This window comes from Lycium barbarum, chromosome 8 (assembly GCF_019175385.1).
Source record: "Lycium barbarum isolate Lr01 chromosome 8, ASM1917538v2, whole genome shotgun sequence".
Classification (NCBI taxonomy): Eukaryota; Viridiplantae; Streptophyta; class Magnoliopsida; order Solanales; family Solanaceae; genus Lycium; species Lycium barbarum.
The window spans coordinates 110,513,633-110,531,224 of record NC_083344.1 but is presented as its reverse complement, the minus strand read 5'-3'; the positions used below and the strand labels follow the sequence as shown (position 1 = coordinate 110,531,224).

The following is a 17,592-nucleotide window of genomic DNA, read 5'->3' as shown; positions in this document are numbered from 1 at the left end:
CACCTCTATCACTTCAGATCATTTTAATCTTTTTATTTAGTTGTGTCTCCACTTCATTTTTATATTGCTTGAATACATTAATTGCTTCATCTTTACTATTAAGTAAATAAACATAGCAATATCTTGTGATGTCGTCAATAAAAGTTATGAAATACTTTTTTCCACCGCGAGATGGCGCTTACTTCATGTTGCAAATGTCGATGTGAATTAAGTCTAAAGGATTTGAATTCCTTTCAATTGACTTAAAAGGATGTTTAACATACTTTGATTCCACACATATTTGTACTTGTTTTTATTACATTCAAACTTAGGCAATATTTCTAAATTAATCATTTTTCGCAACGTTTTGAAGTTGACGTGAATGCCATAAAGAATTTGACTCAAGCAAGTAAGAAGAAGCAGCATTCATATTCATTTCAATCGCTATTACATTGAGTTTGAAAAGGCCCTCATTCAAGTAACCTTTTCTTAAGTACATATCATTCTTACTAAGTACAGTTTTTTCAGAAACAAAAACGCACTTAAACCCGATTTTAACGAGAAGTGCTACAGAAACTAAATTCCTCTTAATCTCTGGAACATGGAGAACTTTATTGAGCGTCACCACTTTTCCCGACGTCATCTTTAAGCAAATCTTTTCAACTCCTTCGACCTTGGCAGTTGACGAGTTTCCCATAAAGATAGTCTCGTCTAGACCTGCACGAGTATATGATGAAAATAATCCTTTTTTAGAACACACGTGACGAATAGTCCCAGAGTCAATCCACCATTCTTTAGAGTTTCCTACCAAATTACATTCGGAGAGCGTGGCACATAGGTTCTCCATTTCCTCGTTTGTTTCAATCATATTTGCTTGACGCTTTTTGTTTTCTTTCTTCGGAGCTGTGCATTTCGCAGCCTTGTGTCCTATTATTCTGTAATTGTGGCAACTGCCTTTGAATTTCTTCTTTGGCGGAAAATTCTTAGGTCCAGACGACCTCTTTCTCTTTTTGTCGTTCTTTGGTGCCTTTTCAACAACATTTGCCCCCGCAATTATTGAACTTGCTCGTGACTTCTTTTCTGCAGCCTTATTGTCTTCTTCTATTCTTAGGCGCACAATTAGATCTTCAAGGGTCATCTCTTTTCGTTTGTGTTTCAAGTAATTTTTGAAGTCTCTCCACAGAGGAGGTAACTTCTTAATAACTGCTGCTACTTGAAACGAATCATTTATGACCATACCTTCAATTAATAAATTAACATTAGTAACATAATCAATATATTTAATAAAAATATTGATTCGAATTATACCTCCCGCTAGAAGATCATGAATTATGATTTGTAGTTCCTGAACTTGTGACATAACAGACTTGTTGTCTACCATTTTCAAATCCAAGAACTTTGCGGCCAAGAATTTCTTCAATCCCGCGTCTTCTATTTTGTACTTCTTCTCAAGAGTGTTCCACAGCTCTTTAGACGTTTTACACACACTGAAGACATTATACAAGCCATCCTCTAAGCCGTTGAGAATGTAGTTCTTGCACATAAAATCAAAATGTTTCCATGCCTCAAGTACCACAAATTTCTCATTATCAGGAGTGTCCTCAGGCAAGATGGGAATGTCCTTATTGATAAATCTTTGTAGGCTAAGGGTGGTCAGATAAAAGGACATTTTCTGTTGCCACCTTTTGAAGTCGATATTGATAAATTTTCCCAGCTTTTCTGCCTTGGCCAACGCTGGTGCCGAAGTAGTGCGACTCGACGACATAGTAGTTGTTGCCGCTGTGGCAGTACCATTCACAAAATCAGTTTGTTGTTCTGTTCTAGTAGTCATTTTTCTGAAAAGAAATAGACATACAAATGATATTAGTAAATCATCGAAGTTTTGTAATCTTCAAACCGAATACAAACTCGATGAAGATTTTATATCTTCAAATCGAGGACAAAAAACTAGATTAACTCAATGAAGAGTTTATATCTTCAAATCGATTACAAATGACTAAATTATCTCGATGAAGTTTTTATATCTTCCAATCGAGTAACAATATGAGTAGAAAGTCACAAGGACTTTAATCTAAAAAAAAAAGAGTAAATATATATACAAAAAAGTTACTATTTTTTTTTTCTTTTTCTTTTTCTGTTGAACCGATTTATAACGAGAATAATTCCTTAAGCTTGTTATTAACCATAATGTAAAACAATAATTAGTATACCAGTTTCTATTTGTTAATCAAAAATCAGAAACAGAAAATAATCAAACAGAAATGTAGAAGAAGTAGAAAAAATATTTCGAGCCTACAAGTTGTTTGTGTGTCCTAAAGGAATTATAAACCCCTCACTTCTGCCAAAGGAAATGGGTTACTTCCTCCGAGGATAGAACGGAAGAATGTTTCTGTAGTAGAGGCAATACAAACCACAGAACTCCGGCGAACTCAAATAAACGGAGCAAATCACAAGGCACTCACAGTTTAATAGTTTGTAAAACAATGCACTGAATGTGAAAACAAGAAGTTGAGAAATTTTAATTGCAGGACGTCTAGAATTTCGTTTGGTGTAAAATGAGGCGAAGCCTCTGGAATTTATGGGAGCGGAAGTACCTGTTCCAAACAGGCAAGGTGTCCATTCGGGAAGGACTTGCCTTTTCAAAAAATGGTCGTTGGGAAATTCCGCGAAATTTATCAATTCATTTGACCAAATCCAAATCCGAGCCGAGCGACGACGACGACGCGAGAGGAGGTCCTCTTCTTAACCTTTTATGAGCTAGAGGATGTGTTTTGATATATAAACACACAACTCTCTCTTTCCACTACCAATGTGGTATAAAGTGCTCTTTCTAAAAGGAACTTTGCTCAAATTTTCAATTTTCCCTCCATTTCTCTTCCCTTCATTTCTCATTCACACCAACTAAGCTTGAGCTTAAAATCCTAACAATTTGTTATATAACTTACAATTAATTGCCCCATTATATTCACTATTGCATTTACGTACATTACTCCTTTTTGTGAAGGAGACAATTTATATTTATTTTAACATGAAAAAATAGAAGAAAAGCCCAAAAAAAGGAGAAAAATAAATACCAATGGAGGCCACATCACTTTGTCTATGCCTAGCTTTATGTTATATATAGATTTTATGTATCGGAACATAAGCTTTCTAAGAGACCAAAAAGAAATGTGATTGGGAGATTTTGAAAATAAATGACTGATTTAACATTATAAATAATAGAGTACCATTAATAACAATTCCAGCAGATTTCATTAACTTGAAAAAAATAACATCATTAATTCATAAAGGGGGTTACACAATCGTGATTTTGATGGACAAACTGCTTTCAGTTAGGGCTGGGTATAAATATCGAAAATCAAAAAATCAGATCGAACCGAATTAATTCGGTTTTGGTTTCGGTTTACGTTTACAGAAACTTCGATGTTCTGTTTGGTGTTCGATTTTTAGAGTTCAGTTCTTCGGTGTTTCTATTTAAACCGAAATTTACTACATTACCCAAAAAAATTAGGAAAATTTACCTGTCATAGCTACCTCTAAGACTTATTTATGAATAATAACTACCTTATTTTTTTATTTAATTTTTGTAGCTTTATTTTTCCAAAATTACATTTCATAACTAGTCCAGTAACTTTTGAAATACATGTACCTCTTTATTCTCCCTCACTACACATTTAATATTTATCATCTTCTCCAAACCCTAAAAAAATTCTCTCTCCTCTTTCCCTTTCCCCTCACTGCCGCCTCGGCTCCGACATCTCCTTAGCGCCACCACAGCTAAGGCTGCTCTTGCCGTCGGTGATGCCAGAAAAAAATTCTCTCTCCTCTTGCCATCGGTGATGCCAGAATTCATGGCTTCTTCTCAGATCTGGAGTTCATGTCCCCTCGGTACGGTCGGTCACAACTGATCATATTAATTCTTTTACCAAATTACTATCAACCACAAATTCATTATTCAATTCTAAAGACACTGTAATATAGGGATTCATTTTCTTACTCTATGCGCGAGAACTGCTGCATATGTTTCACATCTCTATCATAGTTATTAAAATAATAGGGGTGAAAAATACTGTGTAAATTAATTTACTACATGTGGCAATGCAAAGCAGATCCTTAAAGCAAGTATGTCTTATAATTCTAAAGACACTGTAATATTGGGATTCATTTTCTTACTCTATGCGCGAGAACTGCTGCATATGTTTATGATTGATGGTGGTTAGAAACAGTGAAATGAACTTTGCATTGGAGTTATTTAGAGAAATGCAGATCGCAGGTGTAAAGCCTAATGAAGTTACGATTGTTTGTGTTCTATCTGCTTGTGTGCAGCTAGGTGCATTAGAGCTCGGTAAATGGGTTCATTCGTATGTAGAAAAGTACAAAATTGAAGTTAATCATATAGTTGGTTCAGCTTTGGTGATTATGTATTCAAGGTGTGAAGATGTTAAAATTCTCTCAGTTCCTTCTCTCTTCTCCCTCGGCTCCGCCGTCGTCATACACGTGGTGGTCCTTAGCATTGCTGCAGCTAAGGCGGCAGTCGTAGCCACGGGTGATGCCGAAATGGCTTCTTCTCCTTCTTGTATCTCATATCTGAGTGTATTCGTTATTGAAAGGTTGAGGAAACTAGAAGAAGCTTCGGAGTGGAAAGCTTCTCAGATCTGGACGGATAGCAGAATCCATGGATTCTTCTCCTTGTTGTATGTTAGATCTGAGTGTATTTAAGTGTACTGTTTCAGTATATTTCAGTGTACTGTTTCAGTATATTTCAGTATATTTCGTTGTATTTCAATATATTTCTAATTTATGAAACAGTTTCTGATATATTTCATTGTATTCCATTGTACATACACATACTACAATTTTATATTTCTTAAACAATCAACTATATTTCATTGTATTTCAGTGTATATTTTTCTGTATTTGGAAGTATTTCTAAAAGTTTGGAATGGAGTAATTTGGAGAGAGAAACGTGGGTTGTTATGGAACTTCAACAGTTATGCGTCATACATGGTTGATTTAATTTTACTTACCATTTAAAATGAAAGAAGAGAATCTATTCCATAAATACAGCTTATTTTTACTCTGTCAGATTTTGTATTTCAGTGTATTTCAAAAATGCGAACTCTCCCAGATTTTGTATTTCCGTGTATTTCAAAAACGCGAAATACAACCAAATACAACAAAAACTAGCTACGATTTGTAAATATAGAAAAAGTAGCTATAAATTGTTAGAAGCTATTAAAAGGTAGTTGTTTATGTAAGTTTCACAAAAAATTAAAATAATTCAGGCCCCTTAAGTTTAAGCAAAAAAAAAAAAAAAAATCAATTGTCACAAGCCCAAAAAAAACTCAATTGTAATATCCTTAATAAAGGAAGGTGACTAAGATGTGTCTTTAGGATTAATGTATGTCTTTTTGTGTTTTCTTAATTATTCTTACTGTATGTATATAACACCTAGTAATCCTATGTCATGGTTATGATTTTTTGTTCTTGTGTATCCTGTTTGTTCGATTTTGATGTCAATTTATCAGTTTTATGCTTTATTAATTTTGAGAATATGAGTTAGTGTAAATGGAATAGCTTCTAATATCATATCAAAAAGACCGAATTGAAAAAACAGAACCGAACTTCAAAATATCGAAACCGAAATAACTGAACCGAACTATTTAGTTCGATCGGTGTCTATCTTCAAAAAATCGAAATCGAAGCCGAACCGAACGCCCACCCTCTTAGTCACTTTTTGTGCCAACTGCCAACCCACACAGAAAACTACTACTAGCACTAGTACAAGTACTGGCGATGAGTTGTACTAATATTTGCAAATTGCCAGTTTATTGGTCACACCAAAGATGAAGGAAACTTTAGCATTATATATAAGGACTTGTTTGGGCATGATTTTTCCCTTTTTTTTTTTTTTCAAAATAATGTTTTGTCATACATTGCATTAGTATTTTGAAGATGAGTTTTAAAGGCTCGTTTTTGACATGATTTTTCCTCCTTTTTAAAACAAAGAGTGTATATATATATGTTAGTGTAAAGAATGTATAACTATATTAAGAATATATAAAAAATGTAAGACTATGTAAAAATAAATATATCAAGGATATAAAGAATGTGCGTCTATGTAATGTGCGTCTATGTATATTAAAAGAATGTATGTATATTAAACATATAAAGAACATATTTCAAGTGTAAAAGAGTGTACGTCAAACCTAAAATGTATAAAGAATTGTATAACTAGGTATATTAGTGCATAAAGAATGTAAAAATAATTTACGAATATTCATTGGTGTAAAGATTTTGTATAACGAAATTATTCAGAAAAGTGAAGTTTATTTGACTTGTTTCTACCGTTTAGTTAAAAAGAGTTTTTGTTTAATGAATATCCTATCAAAAGAATAAGGAACAAAATAATTGTAAAAAGTATTGGTAAAAAATAAGTATAAGAAATTGTGGATAAAAAATGAGTAAAAATGTGTAATGCCTCTAAAGAATAAAAGATTTGTAAATGGACGACTTAATATTTGGCTAGCGTCAAAAGGTGAATTTAACTTAATTAAAATATGTATTAGTCACGAAATAATATAAAATGTAAGTTGTATTAAGAGTGTATAAAGAATATAAAATAAAGGATGGACTAGTATGTTTGCCTAATCGTCAAAAGTGTGAATTTATTTAACAAAGTATTTGTACCAAGTCAATTTAATCTAGTTATGAAAGTATTGACGGCCTAAGTCTTGCCTAAAGTCAATGATAATTTTAAGTTTAACAAACAAGGCGACAAGTAAATAAATATATCAACCTGTCATTCCAAAAAATAAAGTTTCCACTATACTATGAGTTTATGTTTTGTACAGTTATAAAAAAAATGCGGAATGTAAATACAAACAGTGATTCGATAAAGTTTTCGGGTTCCTTCCGAGTGTCGTCTTGGGGATGTATCTTCGGGTACCTGTATAAACACTTAGTAAAAATGTTAATAAGAGAATAAATAACTATCGGATGAATTAAAGAAATAATGAATAAACTTAAAATAAAAAAAACCCGTCTTTTGTACATGGGAGGCCTTGGAAATCAACGGAAATTTCTTCATCGGCCACTTTTGTTCATATTTTTACTTATATTAAGTTAGGAATATACCTAAAATATACAAAGAATATACTTATAATATACATTTACTTAAATTAAAAACTAAAAAGCTATATACTTGAAAAATAACTAAAATATACTAAGAATATACTTATAATATAAATATACTTAATTTATAAAATATGAATTTATAAACTTAGAAAAAACTTAAGCTATAAATAACTTAAGTTATAATATATAAGTTATAAGTATACACATAACTTAAACATATATATATATATATATATATATATATATATATATATATATATATATATATATATATATATATATATATATACAAAGTTATATAACCTAAGTATATTGATATATATATAAGTATATTCTTAGTATTTTTTAAGTATATGTAGTATAACTTAAACATATAACTTAATATATATATATATACGTATATGTTGTATTGCTGTTAATCAGTAAATATATAAACTTTACAACATATGTAAATATACCTACAATATACTAATAAATACTATAATATATATATATATATATATATATATATATATATATATATATATATATATATATATATATACTATACTATACAAAAAAAAAGAGGTTTTGAACACTTTCGAACCAGACCTGTCCGATTTCCATTTTAAAACCGGTAAATCAGAACCGGTGATCGGTTCTGATTTTTAAATCGAAAACTGACCGGTTTAATAATCGATTACTGGTCCGGTCTGATTCAAACCGGTTGACGGGCTTATACTGGATCCCACTTCAGAGGTAAAATAATGTAACTTTACTTCGTGGTACTAAGTTGCAACAATGTGTCAATTTTTAAATGTCTAATCTACATGGGTTATTATCGTAAAGTTCACATGTGCACAGGGTATTACTGATAAGAGAGCCTGATTTCCATTTTGTCGTGAACGTAACAAGGGGAATCAAGAGCCTTTGGGAGTAGTGGTAATTGGAGCCCACAACAATTGCAGCTGTCTCCAGCCCATTTCCCTCCTAAACCAGAAAAACACAAGGAAATGATAACAATGGTCCCTTATGTTTGATGATAGGTTTAAATTAGACTTTTAAGTATGAATTTAACAATTTTGGTTATTTATGTTTGTCAAAAGTTAATACTTTAAGCCTCCATCAAATATTTATCGAACTTTATTTGTTAGACCTATCTTGCTATTATTTTTATTTGTTGGTACTGTTACTTGTGAGATTACACTAAATATGTTGTTGTATTATTTATTAGATTTAATGGGAACAATGGAAAAAAAATTAGCAGAAACTCATATTTAGAGATACAATTTTTACAGTTTTTGCTACTTTTAATTATTTGTCGAGTTTGGTGTAGCCTTTTGAAGTGTAACTTCTACTATCTTTTTATATCTTTTTAGTGGTTTATGTATTTTTTGGGTTGCATATTTTAGATTTGATGGGACTTTCTCAGTGTTTATACTTCAACATTCTTTTTTTCATAGTTTCTCTCAAATCTAATAGACATAATTTGGTAAATATTTAAGGAGGGCTAAAAGTGTTAACGTTGGACAAACTTAAAGGACCATAACTATCAAGTGCATACTTAAAGACTATTTTAAACCTACCCTCCAACATAAGGTACCATTTTTGTCATTTTCTCCTTTAACACACCATAAAAACTCCCCCTCTCCTCTTTATAAAATCTATCCCCCACCTCTTCGTCTTCCTTCCTACTCACACATTTACTCTTAAACCTCCACAACAATGGCAACTTCCATAATCTTTACATCTTTACTAACCCTATTTCTGTTATCATTCGTTATTCAATTTAGCTCAAACCATGCATCCCCAACAAAACAAACACTTGACTTACAAAACCCAAATTTCTTCAACCCAAAACTTCCACCAAGAACACTATCATCCTCAAAAAAATTTGAAGGTTCATCAAACTTAGTTAACCTACGTTACCATATGGGTCCAGTTCTTTCTTCACCAATAAACATTTACCTCATTTGGTATGGTAAATGGACCCCGTCACAGCAACTATTAATTAAAGATTTCCTTCTTTCTATCTCCACTTTCAACCACCGCGCGTCGCCTTCACCTTCCGTTGCTGAGTGGTGGAGTACTGTTTCTTTATATACTGATCAAACAGGAGCTAATATATCACGTTCAGTTAGCATTGCTGGCGAGTACTCTGATTTTAAATACTCTCAAGGGAACCAACTCACGCGCCTTTCTATCCAAGATGTCATTGCTGAAGCTGTTACGTCCAAGCCTTTTACTGTTGACCATAAAAAAGGGATTTACCTCGTTTTAACTTCGGTGGACGTTACCATGCAGGTAAGAATGGCAAATCTGCTGAATTTGGGCTAAAAAACGGGTCAAAACCCGACCATTAATTCTTACTAAGCTTCCGTTTTGCTATAGATTTTGAAGTTATAGAATTTGAAATTTGAAAATTTGGGTTTTAAAGTTGTGTTTGGACCAGGGGTGACTTTTGGATGAAGCCTATAAAGCCTGACTAAGGCTTTAGGCCCCTCATTTTCGGGACTACTTTTCATCAATATCGGTTATATATATTTATTTATTTTGAAAAATTACTGTGACTACTATTTGTAGAAAAAGAAAACAATTAATTAATTGATGGAAAAGAAGACCTTTAAATCAGTAAGTAATGTATACTTGTACAAATAAAAATTAAGGCTCCTCCTTGAAATTTAGCTTTAGGCCTTCAATAGTATTGAGCCGCCTCGGATTTGGACATACAGTTGATTTGAAAAAAGTTTGAAATTTTGTAGGTGGAAGTTTCAAAAATTGAAACTGCTAAATTTTCAAAATTTAATTCAAAATTTATGACCAAATAGATATTTGAAGATAAATATCAAAACCTGATCTAAAATTCATGGCCGAAGCTAGCTAAGTTTTAATTGCTTCATTTGTTTTCTTATAATTTTTAAATACCTAATAAAATTTTATTTTTCATGACTATATGACGTGTTAAATAAAAACATATATTTTTAAAAAATATTTGGACAAGATTTTTGTCATCAATTAAGGGCTAAGCGAGCAGATGGCGGATCAACAATCAGTCCAAACTTGAACGGGTGGGACTTTCATGTGCTAATTTTGCCAATCTCTACATGCAGGATTTCTGCCGTGCAGTATGTGGGTTCCACTACTTCACATTCGCATCGAAAGTGGGCTACACTCTTCCATACGCATGGGTCGGAAATTCGGGTAAACAATGCCCCGAAGTATGCGCGTATCCATTTGCTGTTCCGGGTTATATGGGTGGAGGTGGGCCTGGGTCATTAAAATCACCAAACGGCGACGTTGGAGTTGATGGAATGATTAGTGTTATTGGTCATGAGTTAGCTGAGCTGTCATCAAATCCGTTAGTTAACGCTTGGTATGCAGGTGAGTAGAGGCAAGTTTTTGTGTATTAAATTTGAATCACGTGAATCAATAGCGTCTCAGTAAATTAGATATTTTGGACCCGTTTGGCCACCATAATTTTTCACTTTTTCTTAGAGCTTTTTTTCACTTTTTTTTTTTTTTTTTTGAAAATAATGTTCGGCATGAAAATTACAGATTCAACTCGAAATTACATTTGAAATTTGAAAAACACTTAAAATTATATTTTCACTTTTAATCCATCTAATCAATCAGATATTCTTTACAGAAACTATAATTAAACATTACTTCATCTTCAGTTTCAAAATTTCAAATAAAGTGAAAAATATTTTATTTCAAATCCCTAATTTGTGTATATATTTTTGAAAATTGATATAATATTAACCGGTGACATCGCTAAATAGTGCATTAAAGGTTGAATTATTTATTTAAAGAATTAGGGATCAAAAGATTCCGCTTAATATATCCATGTTTTAAAAATTCTATATATTTATCTTTGCAGGTGAGGATCCTGTTGCGCCAACGGAGATAGGTGATTTGTGTGAAGGGTTGTACGGGACAGGTGGTGGTGGAGGGTATATTGGTCAAGTGATGAAGGACAGAGATGGAAGGACTTATAATTTGAATGGAAGAAGAGGAAGGAAGTTTTTGGTACAGTGGATATGGAGCCCAATTCTTAAGGCATGTGCTGGACCCAATTCCATGGACTAGTGGACGGTGGGGACAAGAATTTGTAGGTTATTTAAGGTAAATACTCCACGAAGTTTGAAAATAAAGCAAAAATGGAGAAAAAAGTGAAAGATGGGTCGAGCACAGAAATAGAGACAAATGGTTAAAATCTCATTATACTATTTTCTGTCAGTGCACTTTTCCTGTCTTAGCTGAGACCAATCAAGAGGGGCCCATGAATGAGCAATATTGCCGACTGCTGTACTTTTACTTTATTTTTAAATTTCTTAGTTTTTTTTTTCTTGGATTTATTTCCATTAATCATAATACAGTTTTTAGATGTAAAAACAGGGTATTTTATTAAATTTCTTGTTGACTCCTAATACACAATATGTTATTTATATTAGAGACAGATTTTTATTTAGCAATACTCAAGTACTACTTGCACTTGAGGATCCTTCGGAAACGACGCGTCAACACTGGTTAGGAATAAGATTTGCGTATACTTTTTTCTTTTCGGACCCTACTTGCGAAATTATTCTTTGGCCCCGTTTGTCTATAGAAATAAAAAAAAATTACTTTTTTTGAAATTTTGGAGTTGGAGTTGTGTTTGACCATAAATTTTGAAATTGTAGTTTTTGGTGAAATGTAATCGTAAAAAAGTGAAAAAAGAAATTTTTTTGAAAAATAAGTTTTTGGAATTTCGGAATACAATTTCAAGTTGTATTCGAAATTTTTATGGCCAACGCTGAAACGTGAATTTTTTTTAAAAAAATCGAAATAAAGTGAATAATTTTTATGGTCAAACGCCTACTAAGTATGTTCTTGTTGTCGTCATTCTAATAGTTAAGTTGTACTAATAAGCTACTATTATATGCTTATGTACTGTACCCTTCATTTGGGGTGGTCTTTAATTTTTGCTCCTCAAATTAGTGATCTTTAATTTTTTTTCTTTATCTTAAGGTAGAATTTTATAAATTTATCCATACAAGATAGAATTTGGACCTTAAAGCAGAATTTGCATAGACAATTTTGCAAATTCTGTCCATAGATAATTTTGTATGAACAGATTTCTACTTTACAAATTTATAGAGGCAGAGAACAAAAAATAAATACCAACCCAGCAAGCGAAGGACAATCCTGCAAATTTCTTAATTTGGAAATTTTTGAAAAGGGAGACTCAAAATGACATTCAGATCTAATGAATAGTATCAAGAAAGTATAAGTATATTTAAGTCAACTAAGTAGAAAATGATATCTGTGCATATTGACTTCGGGCCCGTGCGGGACATCTGACACATTTTCAATAATTGTAGTGACGAATAAGGATATTAGCCAGCTGGGATGCAATCTAACTAAAAAGTAATCGAATAAAATTATGCTGTTTTCTAGTACATGCTCATCGACCCTGGAATAAATCAATGATGAAATTGGTGAGAATAACAAAGTAAGAAAGAAGACACTACATCAAATCAAAAATAATTTATATTAAAACACTATATCATCAATTTAAATATGTTTTTCTCCAACAACGTAAATATACTTTGCCAAAAAAAAGGGGGAGAGAAAAATTAACTATACTATATTGACAAATTGAATTTTCTAAATACAATAAATTATTCGAAATGACTGAATAGAAAGGACCTCACATCATAGTTGATTTTTTTGGCTGAATGCATGCTACCTTACCTGTTTCTATTTGGAACGGTGTGAGGGGTTGTCATAACGTGATTGTGACAACATTAATTTACTTTCGGTATTAAATTGTGATAGAGATTTCAGTAGCATTCTATTTCTTTTTCTACATGTTTAGCTTTCCTGGTTGTTGGATATTTAACTAATTACAATCAAATCATGATGATAACCTAAACGCGTCGGTTATAGAAATAAACAGCCAAAAGACATTGACTAGTTCATTTGTACTCCCACCGATAAAAAAAAAAAAAAAGTCCACTTAAATATTTGTACACCCCTTAAAAAATTATTCATTTCAAAAAAAAAAAAATTAAACTATCTCTAATTAATTGACATTAGAATTTAATCACATAACAAATAATAGGGATAAATCTGAATAGATAATGTTAATTATTTCTTAATTTAATAAATTGACACTTTTTTAACCCAAAAAAAAAGAGGCTAAATAAAGACTTTTTTTAATCTGGAGGGAGTAATTTTGTATGACATGATTAATTATTACTGTCATTAAATTACTTATCATAATAAGTGAGATAATTTAGCATAAATATTGAATGCAAGTTACTACCGTCAAACCTTTCTATGATGACAATGTTTGTCCAAAAATTTCATAGCTGCTATAATGAGATACTGTTATGTATGTCTATTGTCATTTGATGTTTGCATTTCATTTAGTTGTTATAAATAAAAGTATACATTTTTTTTTTTGTACTCTTTGTGTTTCAAACGAAAGCAAAATACTTGTTAATTTTAAAATCTCAATTGATTTTCATATTTCATTAATTAAAAATTGAAGTGACTAATATATTCATACAAGTTGTACCGTAGCGATAAAGAATTAAAATTTAAGAAACATATGTATTTAAAATTAATTAAAAATTTAAATATTTCAAGTTTGATATAAGAAATCTACAATTGTATGTTGTTTCATAAATTTAAGTCTATTAGTGCTAGTATAACGCTTGAATTGACGAAGATTTTTGTCCAAACTTTCGGTAAAAAGAAATTAAATAGTTTTCCCTTGATGATTACCAATATTTTAATATTTTATATTTATACATAATGTATTACTTACAAAATATTATTACACAATATTTGAGTATGACTGTTATAGAGAGGTAATTTTACAAAGAATATACCGCTATGATGAATGTCATTGTTATTATAGGTAAAATGTTGTTATAGAGAAGTAAATATAACATGAAAAATCGATTCCGAGGAAAATAAGACCATTATAGTGAAATACTATTATAACGAATGATAATTATAGAGAGATTTGACTGTATTAAGTTCACTTTTAATTTTTTGTTGCTTCTTTTTAATCATTACATCCAATAAGAAGATGAAATGAACACATCTTGGAACGCAGAGGCGGACCTACACGAAAGGGTGGGAGTGCACGTGCACTCCCATCCTTCGGAAAAAATTATGTATATATATGTACACATACCTTGAGAAATTAGTATATATATTGAATTGTGCACTCTAATAAACGAAAGTGTCTCTGGGGCACGTTGGTTGTAACTGCTGCTTTCCTTACACGTCTCCCCTGATTGAACCCGAATGTCACTTTTAATATTTTTTTTAGCCTATTTTTAGGAAAACAATAAGCGTTAAATTAGCTCGCTCGGATTCGAACCTGCATTGTCACCACATGTTGTACAACATTAGCCACTGAACTATCTCTTTTATTTGCTTCACTGTATTAAATTTTATTTATTACACATATTTGACATATATACTTGTATTTTCGCCACTGCTACGCTATAAATGTCCAATCCGATATAATATTATCCCTCAGTCATCATTAAAATTTTTGTTGACGTTTATGTTAAGATAATAATGCCCCCGCCGTCTTAAAATCTTGGGTCCACTCCTGTTGGAACGTTATTCAAATTTTCGTAAAATGTGAGGAAAAAGGTGTTGGATCATTTGAATTTACAATGTAAGATTTTCAAAAGAAATTTATGGATATTTTAAAGGTGGTTAGGTGGAACAAGATATTTTATTTATTAGAAAAGTTCCTCACAGCACTTTACATTTAAAACCTCAAACGAAAATGCGTATTTTTTTGCCAACCCAAGTTAAATTCAAGGCTTAATTCATATGCGGTCTCCCGAATTTATCTTTTTTAAAATAAAAAATAAAAAATTGACATCTCAACATCTCAACTAAGTGTTGTTCTTATTGAACTCCTGAACTCGTCCTCAAATGTGTCTATCAAATACAATCTGACTTACATAGTATTCAATCTTCAATGTAGTAACATGCAAATATATATTCTAATTTAATTATGCCATTTTTAGCTAAGATTAGCAGCAATTGAGAGGGAAACAAAAGAGTAAGCTCTTAATTAGGCTGACAGTGAAAGAGCAGAACCAGCAGAAATCGGCACATCCAGAACCTAAAAAATAGCTTACCGCACGTCTAAAATATTACTTTACTTTCATTAGCACAACTTATTTTTTGCTTCTAATTATAATCAGATTTAGAGGGTTTGATAGTCGATAAATACACTTGAGAATGAGTTCAAGTGTTTAATAGGAACAACACTTAATTAAAATGATAAAATAAAATAAAAATTAGGAGGGTGCATTAGGCGTAAAATCAAAGCTGTAATGGCAAGGGCTCCAAAGTGGCCCACACAGGAGGCAAGTGCCATCATTTTCAAATTTCATTTCTGTATTACAAGGGGACACAACTGGACAATTATGAACATGTTTCTATTCACATCTATGAGGATGACTACACACCCTTTGCAACTTTAATTATCGCATCGTCCTTTCATCTTGGAATCAATCAATCCATACAGTAATTTGAAACTACGCACATTTACTAAACAAATCGAACTTTCAAAGTGCTGTTGCTCTTTTCTTTTTCTTTTTTTAATAGTTTTTTTTTAACCTTGAGTAGCTTGACCCTTTTTAAGTTTAACATTAATATATGGAGTATACAGGGTAACAGGGCAGAGCTACACATGAAGGAAGTCAATTGAAATGCTATAGTTGAAAATTTATACTACGGCGTATTATGCTCATAAAGTAAGTTAATCAAAAATTCAAATCATTCCTGCTTTAAAAAAATGATACACTTGTAAGTTTGAATGAACATTATACTCCTCATTTTATCCATAATGAGAGGCTTTTACACCTGCACATATGTTATAATAATGTTTAAGGTCACAAATTTCAAAACTGTATAGATATACAAATGCTATAACATATTTTAAACTACGAGTTTCCAAAGTCTTCATTTCATTCTAATTAAATTCTATGTCAATTCAAATTATGTCACAAAAACTGACTTTAAGAGTGTAGTAAAATTGGTTCAAAATTTAATAAGTTTGAATAATAGGTGTGCGATTCTTTTAACTTTTTAGAATTCTTTTTGTTAGAAATCCTGACGCGGCGTATGTATATACTCCCTCCGTTTCAATTTATATGAACCCATTTGACTGGGCACGACATTTAAAAAAAAGGAAAGACTTTTGAAATTTATGGTTCAAAATAAGCCTTGAAAATATGTGTGGCTGTAAATCATTCATAAAGTGGATTTGTTTCCAAATTAGGAAAGAAGTCATTCATTTTGGCACGAACTAAAAAGGAAATAGGTTCAAACAAATTGAAACAGAGGGAGTCTTATATATAGAAAGTCAATTAACGAGCCGAAGACTCGAAGTTCAGTCAACTACTTCACAAACATGAAGAATTAAGCGAGTCCGGAACCAAAATGCCCCCAAAAAAATTATTTTGAACCAAAATACCCCAACAAAAAAAAAATGTTACAAAACTATAAAATACTGCGCTAAAGTACTTAACTGTAATGGATCCGTTAAGTGCTTTAGCGCAGTAAAATACTGCGCTATAGCAATTCGTCTCTCTCCTATAACGTAATATTTTACTGCGCTATAGCGCTCCACTTTAAACCCATCGGATTCCACCACTGGTCCCTCCAGTGGCAAAAAAAAAAAAAAAAAAAACGCCATTGGAGGCAAATTCGAGGTGGTCCCCACATCAAAAAACGTCATTTTTATTAAATTTCGTCCGTGAAAGTTTAGATTCTCGGTATATTCAAGTCAAGGAGCAAGAATCTAAGTTCAAATTTTGGAAAAAGCCGGCGTACAACTTGATTAAAATAACTCTACAAAAAATCTTCGATTAAGGTTTTCTACAACGAACTTTTGTTATTATTTTGTTATATACATTATATTCTAAGCATGCTTAACATTTAATCCTTGTCAGTTTCCAAAAAAAAAAATCATTTTTTTTTGTTCTTGTTCGACTGGGCAGTGGCTTTTGCCACTATTCTGATTTTCTTTTTTTGTTTAATTCATTATTTGTTAAATGTTTATGAATTGCTAATTTGTTATATGTTTATGAATTGTTAATTTGTTATATGTTTATGAGTTGTTAATTTGTTAATTATTTATGAATTGTTAATGGATTATTATTTTGTTAATTGATTATTTGTTAAATATTGGTTATGAATTTATTAGTTGTTAAATATTGTATATGAATTGAAAGAAGTTGATTGGTAATGAATTATTATGTTGTTAACACTTTGTTTCGATGATTGTTATGTATTGTTTTGACATTTATCGTATTGTGTTGTATTGTATAGGACCAAATCAGTGGTTACATAAAATAGGACCTTTTGTCGTTACATAACAATAAAATTAAAGTAACAATAAAAAATCAAAGCAAACATTGTATTTAAACTAACAACATAATATAATACAATAGGTAACAACCATAC

General features: G+C 31.4%; 1 protein-coding gene across 1 annotated transcript; it reads left to right on the top strand.

Annotated features, from left to right (window-relative positions):
* Nucleotides 1-8,748: 8,748 nt before the first annotated feature.
* On the top strand, nucleotides 8,749-11,570 carry LOC132606681 (protein EXORDIUM-like 5). The gene is made up of 3 exons (XM_060320275.1): nucleotides 8,749-9,399; nucleotides 10,206-10,476; nucleotides 10,976-11,570. The coding sequence occupies exons 1-3, from the start codon at nucleotides 8,821-8,823 to the stop codon at nucleotides 11,182-11,184; spliced, it is 1,059 nt and encodes a 352-aa protein (XP_060176258.1). The 5' UTR covers nucleotides 8,749-8,820; the 3' UTR covers nucleotides 11,185-11,570.
* Nucleotides 11,571-17,592: the final 6,022 nt, after the last annotated feature.